The 10,535-nt window shown below is 54.4% G+C and overlaps 1 protein-coding gene across 12 annotated transcripts in view; it reads left to right on the top strand.

Annotated features, from left to right (window-relative positions):
• The first annotated feature begins 3,023 nt into the window (after positions 1 to 3,023).
• Positions 3,024 to 10,535, top strand: part of LOC108304069 — a 36,713-nt gene continuing 29,201 nt past the window's right edge. For 7 of the 12 annotated variants that reach the window (XR_005200178.1, XR_005200175.1, XR_005200176.1 and 4 more), the window contains exons 1-3: positions 3,024 to 3,606; positions 6,074 to 6,182; positions 6,397 to 8,891. Coding sequence is in view for 3 of the 12 variants with exons in the window: in XM_017528106.2 (XP_017383595.1) it covers positions 6,989 to 7,111; positions 8,779 to 8,891 (236 nt within the window). In the remaining 9 variants the exon portion in view is untranslated. The remainder of the gene's footprint in view (positions 3,607 to 6,073; positions 6,183 to 6,396; positions 8,892 to 10,535) is intronic. The other 5 variants (XR_001825114.2, XR_005200180.1, XM_017528106.2 and 2 more) reach the window with 4 other exon arrangements.

Raw genomic sequence — 10,535 nt, 5'->3', positions numbered from 1 at the left:
AGGGGTTTGAATGGCTAGAAGCTGGCACTAGAAGTAGAGACTGGGACTGCAGTGGCACCTTACATACGAGGTAGCTGAAGCAGGCTCCCTATCACTGCAGCCCCCCGGGAGAGTGAGGGAGAGGGACTCAAGAGAGTTCTGGTTCATGCTAAATTTCAGGGGTACATGGAAAACCAGGGAGTCGGCTTGGAGGGGGAGGCGCTTGGGGTTTGCTGTTTGTGAAAGTTCGCAGTATGATTTTTGAGAAGAGAGCGCATTTACACATGCCTGGGAGATGGGTATAGGAGGACCTTGTCTTCATTTTCCGGCTGGCTCTTAGGAGGTTTGTCCCCTTGCCCATAAGTATGTACATGTGGATAGGAGGCTGCTCACATGGCTTTTGAGGCTTCCCAAATATGAATTAAAAAAAGAAAAATGTGTGCTTTGAATTAGATCTATGTGAAAAAAAAAAAAAAGCAGCAAGCTAAGCCATGTGTCTGGGACACTGGCTCCCCTCCAGGATTTCAGGAGAGTTGGGTTTCAGCATGCACAGAGAGAAAGTGCTCCATTTCTCAAACCTGGATTTCCTTGTCTGTTTTCCCCTATAGATACAAATCTGAGCCCTTGAATGGCCTTTTTGAGCAAGAAAGCATGTATAGCATTGTTCAGATTGAGAAACAGTTCAGATCCAAACATTACCATAGGTTTGGCTCCTTCAGGAATTTCTTCCATTGCTTTGGACCAATAAATATTTAAAAAGTTAGGTTCTGAGCTCCAGAAAAGCCAACAAAAACGTTTAAACATATGGATTTTTTTTTTTTTTTTTGAATTGCGGTTAAACCATGTTCAGTGGAGATTAGTTTGCAGCAATCTTTTCTTCCTCTTTGCCTTACCACCTCCATCTCTCCTTTCTTTCTTTTTCTCTCTCTTTCTCTCTCTCCGCCTCTTTTTCTCTTTCTTTTCTTTTCTTTCTGGAAACCAGAAGGGTAAACATGTTGCTATGGAGTTCTGTTTAAAATAAAATACAATGGAAAGAAAAACAGCATGATGAAGTAACCACATGGACTGCAGGATACACCTGATACTAATTACTGTCATGCAGAATGATCTGGAAGACATTTGACTCGCCTGATGTATACATTCAAATCAAGCAAAGGAGGACTGGAAGGCTCCTTGGGGACCATCTTGTCCAAGTCTTTCCTTTTTCCAGATGAGGAAGTAGGGGGCCCAGAGAGGGGGAGGGCCTGGACCTCAGCCTTCCAGCGCAGAGGGAGCAGAGCCGGGATTCAAACCCGCGGTGCTTTGTAGAAAACCCATAATTTCCAGGGTCTTTTTCCTTGGCCTGTCAGTAAGGCCCTGAAATAGAAGAGTGGGGTTTACTGTGAACCTCGAAGTAGCAGACTTCAGAGCCAGGGAGCCCAGAAAAGCTGGCTTCCCACTGGGAGGCCCAACTTCCTGCAGGGGCCGCAGCCCTCGAGGGGAGAGGCTGGACATTGGGTGTCTGGAACTTCTCCATCTCAGGGACTCCAGGAGCACCCCAAAGAGGCCTGGGGCTCCCACCAGAATGTCAACTCGCATCCTCTTGGGGCTGCAGGGCTGACGCGAGCTGGCACTGTCTCTAAGACAGCCTCCCGGGCCCCCGGGTGCGTGGCAGCGGATGCTCTCTGGCGGCCACCACCGTTCCCACGCACGGAGGGCTGAACGACGAGCCCCATGACAATGCGCGCCCCTCGCCTCTGCCCCCGAGAGGCTAGCAACTGGGCCTCCCGGCGTCTGATTGGCCGCGGGGGCCTGACGACAGGGGCTCCTCGTTGCTGATTGGCCCCGGCCCGCTCCGGCTGTTTCCTAGCTATTAATACCGTGGCTAATAAACGTTCTCCTGTTGACGCGGGTGCTCGGAGCCATGATTTTTCGAAGCGTTCTTGACGTCTGTGTCTGGTGCGGGCGTTTCTGCTGTGCAAGGCCTGCTTCCGGGGCTGTGGTCCCTGGGGCTCCTGGCAAGCTCCACAGGCTGTATAGGGGGTGTTTTCTTTCTCCCTCGCGTTACCTGACATATTAAAGCAGCACCCCACGAGGCCCCCAACGTCCCACGTCTCCAGCTCCCCAACAGCGCGCCTGTTGATGCAAAATCTAGGCCCCCGCACGCCCTCCCAAGGCTCTCTAGAGACCTGACGGTCAATGTTCACCTCCGTAGTCCTCAGCCGTGGACATAGAAATAGCCCTTCTCCCTTCCTTTCAGCCCTAGAATCTCCCGTCTGATTTACAGTCACCTCGTGGGACCGCTGGGCATGGGGGGGCTCCCTCTGAGGCCGCTTAAACTCCCTAAAGAAGTGCGGGGGAGCGGTTCGGACTTGATGCCCTCGGTGGGGGGCCTCTCGGCTGTCCTCTCTGGGGCCCCTTGCTCATCCTTACCCGCTTTCTGCTACCGGGCACTCCATCCTTGTCCTCCCGGCTGCCACCCACCTGTCACCCTAAGATAGATCCTCGGTCCCTTTCAACAGCATTTTGACCTTTGCGAGAGGACATCTGATTGACGGCCGTGCACGCTCTGGCACTCAGAGCCGGGCAGAGCTGCCGAGGGCTCCCACCTGTTAGGGATTAACGCTCATGTACCAGCCCCGGAGCCCGAGACCGCGGCGGGGCTCGGCGCAACATGTGTCGCTGCCTGCTTTCCGGGGCGGTGGTGGCGGTGGGGCTCTTTCCAAGGGCATGAGTGGGGGGATCACCCCAACTTTGAGGGGTAGTGCACATGGGACACAGTCCGTCCTCTAAAAGTACTTTCCTTAGAGGGCACGGCTCCTGCCCGGATTCTTATCACAACCCTGGTGTGTGTGTGGGGGTACCCCTCGTTAAAGTGGAAGGAACAGAACCCCTGGAAGAGGAAAGGGGATAACGGGTTCCGCGGACGCGAGTTGTAAGCGCCGGAGCCTGGGACTCAAAGCCAGGTTTTCTGACTCGGAGACTCGGAGCTCTGTCTCTCTTGTCTCAAAGAGAACGGTCAGAAACACGCGGGTGGGCAGGGAGGGGGTGACAGCCTCCGGCTTACATCTGGGAACTAGTTATGTCCCCTGGGCATTTTATTTTCCTGAACAGTAAGAGAAAGCATCGTTTTCTTTCGCTAAGCCCGCATCCTCTGACGGATGTTCCGAAACCGCCAGGTGTGGAATCTGCGCCCCGACAGCCCCACCTTGGCCCTCGGCCGCGGGAGGACGGCCAACCCTCGGGGCTATTCTCCACACACATTGTGCACGAATTCACCCTGCCTGGCCAGCCGGGATCACGCAGGGAAAAAGCACCCGCGACCACAGGGTGTTGGTCATGGCGGCCAGGGGCACTGCGGCAGATTTTTTTCCTCCCTTCTTTGCTGCAATCTGGGTGCGGCTGGAGCAATTTGTCATAGAATCTGGGGGGCTCATTTTTCCGGCCAATCACTTTTAGAGAAATGAGCGCATTGCAGCAGAATGCGCTGACGTCAGAGACCACCCCTTCTGCGCCTCCATATAAACCCCACCCAGCCAGCCCCTAGCGCAGACGGCGGAGAGCGGAGAAGGAGCGCGCCTTGGCTCGCTGGCCTTGGCTGCGGCTCCTCGGGAGAGCTGGGGCGCCCACGCGAGGATCCCTCACCTGGTGAGTGGTTGGCTATCCTTGCCGCGAAGGACGTGCAGAAGGAAGCCTGCATCCCCCTCTGGGGTGGACTCTGTCCTCCTGGACAGGCCGAGAGCCCGATCCCGGTCCTGCTGCTGGAGGCGGCCACTTCGTCTGGTGCCCAAGCGTCCCCAACGAAATTTGTCAGAAGGAAAATCTCGAGGCACATATTCCTGTGGGGAAGTCAGGGCTCCTCTCGAGAGGGTCCAGACCTTGAGGGCGGGCTGGGTGGTAGGGACTTCAGTTCAGAGGAGCGGGAGGAATCGGATGTAACCCCTCTTGGATTCGGTGTATGTCAGTCACTGGGGGGTGAACCCCGGATTTACTGTATTGGGAGCGCCTCTAGAGTTGCGTTAATAGTGGGAGATATGGCGGCGAAGCCTTCTACATGCCCCATGAATTAGGGGGGAGCACCCGAATGGAAGGGTCTCCCGGGCGGATTTGCCTGGCCAGTTGTTGGCCAGGGTTTTGGTGGATCGTGGGCGGGAGGAGTGGAGGTTCCTCTCGGCGAGGGATTCCAAATCCAAATACACAGGTTTAGTGCAGAGTGGACTCCAGGCAAAATGTAGAGTAAAATTTCTACCCGATATTATCATCTGGTTCTGCCCTGAGCAGCCACTTTCATAGTGGAGAGAGATGGCGCCCAAGCGCAAACCTGCCAGGAGCCCCCTAGGATCAGTCCCTGCTCAAGGGGGGCGAGGGATTGGGGGGCACAGGCAGAATAGATGCAGGGGGCGAGTTGGGGTGGAGAGACGGCCGTGTCCTTGGGTCTGAGAAGAGGGAGGAGAGAAAAGGGGGTGTGTTGCTGGGGTATGGACGCGGGGAGCTGGGGAGGAAGGGCCGCGGGGGTCTTTTCAGACTTGCGTGGTGGTCTCTCGAAAATCCTGACGTGTTGCAGGCTTGGACCTTTGGTCAAGTCGCCTTTTGCCGTTTCCTTTGTCCCTGTCAAGGCCCCCCAGGACGCCCCCTCCCACCCTGGGCCGGCGGGCCTGGTGGGGGCGCAGGCGGGTGGCTACGTGGCAGGTTTCTGGAAGGTTTCCTGGCTGGCCGCGAGAGGGCGCTGGCGTCACTGCGGAATTTTGGGGGGCGGGGTGGGGAGGGGAGGTGGCCTTTGTTCTCCTGCTGGAGGGGGTCGGGCGCGGGATCCACTGGAGGATCCTGGACTCATTTACCCAAGGGGGAACAGTTTCGAGGCCCCCGGGTTCACTTCGGAGCGGCCACAGAGGCCGGGGTCGGCCCTGGCGCCGTGGCTTCGGGTGTCTTGGAGGCGCGCGGACGCACGTTAGTTGATTTCCAGTGGTTTTTGGTTTCGGGGGTCTTAGGAAGGTGCGGCTCATTTGAGCAGGATGGAGAGAGAGGCTGCGACCGGGTCAGTGAGGTGCCATCGCATGGGGTCTAGAAATTGTTGCTTGTGGCGAAGGAGGGAGGCACGACTTTGGGGGCGCGATGTCGACGCCTGGGGGCGAAGGCGGGGGGCCGGCGGGGTGGCCCCCTTTGCGTTACTTTCTAGCGATGTCATAGGTTCTGTCTCTCGTCCTGAGACCACCCACATGAGTGACAGCGGTGTCTGGAGGACTAGGTCTTTTTGACTTTAGTGAACGTGTGTTTAATTGGATTGCCGAAGGTGGGAGCTGATATTTCTGTTTCCTTGTCGCAGGCAAAGCAGCGCTCTGGAGGGGCCTGGCACGGGTTCGCTGGGTGGCCCACGTTCCTCTGGGGCGGGGGTCCCGGTGGCTGCGGGTGCAAGAGGCCCCTGGTGCGGGCGGGAGGTGCTGGGTGGCCACAGGTGGGCTCTGGCTGGTGGTGGCTGGAGAGGCGTCGAGGGGGTGTAGGGGCCTGGCGTAGGGGTCTGGGGTGGGCTGTGCAGCCCTTCCTCGCCTGAGACCTGTTGGGCGCCCCCTGCCCTTCCAGGCCCGCTGGGCGCAGGCTGGGGCGCCGCAGGTGGCTGTGCTCCTGGGTTCAGGGTGAGGGCCGCGCGCCCCCTAGCGGTCCATGCTTGCCCCGCTACCCTGGGCTTTCAGTTGCGCACGCGCACACAGCTAACACTTGTGACCTGTCAATCAAATTATCATTACCCCCTCCCACTCCTCTCCTCCCCCTCCCATTTCTCCTCTCCCTCCACCCTTTCTCATTTCCCGTCCCTCCTCCCCCTCCTATTTTTCTCCTCCCTCCTCCCTCTTTCATCGTTCCTCTTCCTTCCTCCCCCTTTCCCCCTCATTTTTCTTATCTCTCTTTTCCCCTCCCCTCCCCTCCACTCCCCCTCCCTGGCCTCCTCTCCCTCCTCCCTACATACCCCTTCCTCTTCCCTCCCAGCCCCTCCCTGCCGCCTTGCTCACTCCTCCCCTTTGCCACTCCTCTCTGCCTGCCCCCTCCTGCTGTCTGCTGTTCCGGTGCTGGCCGTTAAAAGTCATAAAGATGGTTTCTAACTTGCCCCCCTCCCGTGCCATAGGGTCTCTCCTCAGGGATGACATCATCCATCCACCTCCTTGTCTTCAAGGACCACCAACTCTCCATGCCGAGCTGCTGCCAAGGGGCCTGCTGCCCATCTACACCTCACGGTGCCTCAGCCCTCCAGCAATCATTTCATATCCAACATGGTGGGGAGAATCTCCCAACCCCACCACCGTCCTTGCACCAACCCCAGACCCACTAGCAGTTAAAAGACAATTTTAAACTTTAATCAGCTTTAATTATAATTAAGTAACTTAAATTGTAATTATGACCTAGGCCTCGACTTTTTAAGCAGGTTCTCTAACCTTTGATTAATTGCAGAGGGCACTAGGAGCACGGATTCCCGGATCCCACCAGCATGCACAGCAGCCACTGACAGACTCCCAGGACCAGGATGGCAAAGGATGAAGAGGACCAGAACTGACCAGCCTGCTGTCCCTCTTGCCTAAAGACTTAAACCAATGCCCTAGTGAGGGGGCATTGGGTGTTAAGCCCTGACCTTTGCTATGTTCATGCTTTGACTCTATGAGTTCTTTCCTATACATCTTTGCTTGTGTTCACCTGCTAGCAAACTGGAGTGTTTCCCTCCCCAAGGGGTCGTCAGTCTTTCTGGACTGTCTGTCATCACCCTTATGATGTCCTAAATGGAAGGATCCCTTTGGGAACTTCTCAGGAGGGGGACCTGGGCCGAGGGCTTGACCAGCATCCTGCTGGCAACTCCAAGGCCCTGGGTGGGCTTCTGGAATGAGCATGCTACTGAATCACCAAAGGCATGCCACACCTCTCTGGAGATCTTTCCTGTCCTTTTCTGGGGAATGGGGTTGATGGGAGCAACCTCCTAGGGTTGTTGTGAGAATTAAATGAGATTAAATTGGGCTCAGGCAGGATCTGGCATAGAGGAGGTGATCAGCAAATGTTTGTTGAAAAGGTTTGTCAGGTCAGTCCCTTCGCACCCCTTTTGCGTGTCTTACTCATCCTATTTATTCTCCCACAGCACTGCAGGCAGCCCTTGTCCACGGGGCTCTCCTTGCATCAGGTAGGGGCTTGCAGAGACCACCGACGGGCTGACTTGAGTAAGAACACGAATTTCGCATGTGGCCATTTCCAGAGCACTTTCTATGTGACACGAACATGTGGTTTTTATGTACTATGTGTATGTAAATGAGTCAGCCTAATTTCCAGGTGACAATGCATTTGGTAGTATTGATTTGTGTAATTTAAAAAAGCTGAAAGGGAAAGAGGACCTGTGAGGACTTACATTTACATTAAAGAAACTGGAACTTGGGGGAGGTGTAAGTATTTGGTCACATTGCTGGCCAGAGAAGGGGTTCGAGTTGGACCCAGGGTGCCATGGTCGCTGCCCTCACCCCCTCTTCCTCTCTGTCCCAGAGTTATACTCAGAGTCTTTTTGTTTCAAACCAAACGTTTGAAAACGGGACAGTCTGTTTGAAATCCCAGCTGCCTGGGGTGGTCTTGGGGGTCTGGGTGGCCCCAGTGCTGGTACCATGCATTGGCTTCACCTTTTAATAATGGTGTGACCTTAAACAAGTCACTTAACTTCTCTAAGTTTCAGGTTCTTTCATGGTCTAAATGCAGATGAAAACACACCCCCGCACACACACACCTCCCACCACGCACCCCCCCCAACCCCCCCGCCACATACCCCCTCGTGTATCTACCCTGCAGGGCGCTTTTGAAGACCAAATGCTGTAAGTACTACGAAAGTGCTTTGTAAATTGCTGTGGAAATTGCAAGGTACTTAAACGCCTGAGGCTGTCCCTCCTCGCTCCCATGCCCAGGCCTATTCTCCCTTAGTGAGAACAGCACCCAGTAGGTGCTACGTATGCTTGTGTTCGTTCAGAAATTCCAGAATAACTAAAAACGAATTAATTCAACAAACATTTTCTGGAGCACCGACAATATGCGCAGTGCACCAGGCTAGACGTCTGATGCAAAGATCATGAAAACGGTCTCTTGGAACCTAATTGGGGTCCTGGTTTGACCAGCACTTTCTTTGGTCCCCTTTTAAGCTGACTAGTTTTGTCTGGACAAGACAAAAACAACGTGGGCTGCTTTAGAGAAGTCCCGCTCGCTGCGGACAATGGCTGCCCGGCCTCTGAAAGGCGCTGATTGGATTATGTGGCAAATGGAGGTGCGAGGATGACTTGGACGGTGACAAATGAGGTGGGCGGAGACCTGCTTTGAGTTAATCCAGGCTATTAGGAGGGGACCTTTGTCTTCCAGAGACTGGCAGGAGCTTTTACCAGTGGTTAAAATGTTAAAAACATGCTTAAATGTTCAGGACAAATAATTTATGGTCGGTGAAAATCCAGGCCCCAGTGAGATTCGAGTGGGCTGTAAGATCGAGAGTGCTCTCCAGTGAGCAATGGCAGGGAATGTTTTGGTCACTGTTTGCAAGCGTCCCTTCATTTGATCCTCACAACTCCCTGTCCTGAGCCAGGGCCGGCCTGCCACTCCCAGGGAAACGGAGGCTGTCAAGCGCTTGCAGGTTAGGCGTCCTCACTGGCCCGTGGAGCCCCCATTGCCTGAGTTCCAGAGGCAGCATTGTACCTGCGTCAGCCCCGGCCTCCTCCAGAGGCCTCCCTCTGCATTTCTGACTTCGCTCTGCCGGCAGCCTGGAGCCTCCCAGGTCCCTGCTGTCGTCTTTTCTAGCCGCTACAGCCTCTGTCTTTCGTTTCACAGCTAAGCTGCTTGAAAGGCCTGTCTACACTCGCTGTCTTCCCTCCTCACCTCCATTTCCTCTTCAGCCCACTGCTTCCTGACTCGCTCTACTCCGTGGAAGGGCTCTCGCCAAGGTAAAGACTTTTCTGTAGCTTAACCCTCAGCACGTTTGCCACTCATGGCCACAAGGACGTGTTTCCATTCCTTCTCTCACATGTCTGCGGCTCCGGTTCACTTCTGTGCACTGACACTCCCCTTCGCAGAGACACCTGCTCCTCCTCCTCTCGTTCTTTGCACCCCTAGGAACTTGTATACCCACGACTCCCTCATGCGGGAGCTCAGTCCCTCGGACTGGCCCCATATGGGGCGTAGACGGCATGGTAAGAAGCAGGTTCCAGAGTCAGGAGTCGCTGACCTGGGTTCGAGTCCTAGTTAAACTGCTCCGTGCTGAGACCTTGCAGTAGGTAAACTTTTCCAAGCCAGGCTTATCTCCGTTTCAAAATAGGGTTAATCATCTTTATCTGGCAGGTCAGGTGGGATGTCTCCCAGGTAAGCGCCAGGTGCTGTTTGAAGGACTTTGAGGCAAAGTCAATAAAGCATTCATGAGAAAACACCACTGGAGGCTTCACTAGATTTTTGTATACATTGAATTCCCACGAGAGGACCAGAGAAAGAAGAAAGAAGTGGAAAGGGGTTGAGGGGCGTGCAGGACAGGCAGGAGAAGAGAAACAAAGGATTAAAGACAAAACAAATCAGAAAAGGAGACTTAAAAATATTAAAAGCCACCAAAAACACATCCAAAGGCGGTTTCCCCTTACGTTAGGTTGGGCTAAAAGAAAGCAAACAGGAAGAAGGTTTTAAATTGATTATCCCAATGACAAATCCCAGGAAGCTTTCACATCAAATCACCCTATTTTGGTTTTTTAACTTCTTCCATCGAGTTTAACCTCTTTACCTCTCACATCCTGGTAAACCCTGCCCCCTCCCCACCGTCCCCTTGGCTGGTGATTAACTCCCCCGAAGGTACACGGAGTATTTCAGTGAATGAATGGCTAACAGGAAAGGGCCTCCCCTCCCCCTTACCCCGGCGGTGTTTTTCAGTTTTATTCCACTTTCCACCCTTTTCCCTTAATGAACACAGGCTAATCTCGGGCCTTGTCGAAGGAAGAGGCAGCAGACGTTAATGAGGTTAGCTGCTGGATTCCAATATTCATCTCATAAGGAGCCTTCTTTGTCTGCGAAGGAAAAACACACCGATTATCATCATGAGGTGAACTGGCCATCGCCGGGCAGGGGCGATGTGGCTTCTTTAAGCCACACGTCTAACTTTGGTGCCCGAGCTGACGTTTCTTTTGCTCCTCATTTAAGTCTTTGCCTCTGTCCCAGCGAAGTCCGTTCAGTGGGGTTGAGAGTGGCAAGCAGCTTGGGAAAAGGGGCTGTGGATAGGGTTGCATTGTAGAAAGCTGCTTTGTTAGATCCTTAGCGCAGATGCAACTGGCCAGGGCATTCATTCACTCTCCAAGAGCTGAGGACGAGGGGGTCCTCTCAGGACCCACAGAGGACACCCAAAACTCACTCAAGATTAACCGCTGGTAGGAAAGCACTAACTCCTAGGCGTAGCCCTAGGGGAGTGACCACAAGGTAAATACCCATGGAAGCCCCAGCCAGGTGAAGAAGTGAATGCATGTTGGCATCCCAGAGGGCCCCCGTAAGATACCATAGTTTGGGGTTCAGATTTGACTCCAGCGTACTGATGAAGTTGGGCGCAGGGGGCTAGT

The sequence above is a fragment of the Cebus imitator genome, unplaced genomic scaffold (genome assembly GCF_001604975.1).
Source record: "Cebus imitator isolate Cc_AM_T3 unplaced genomic scaffold, Cebus_imitator-1.0 Scaffold52, whole genome shotgun sequence".
In the NCBI taxonomy this organism is placed as follows: Eukaryota; Metazoa; Chordata; class Mammalia; order Primates; family Cebidae; genus Cebus; species Cebus imitator.
This window is presented reverse-complemented; position numbering and strand designations above follow the sequence as displayed.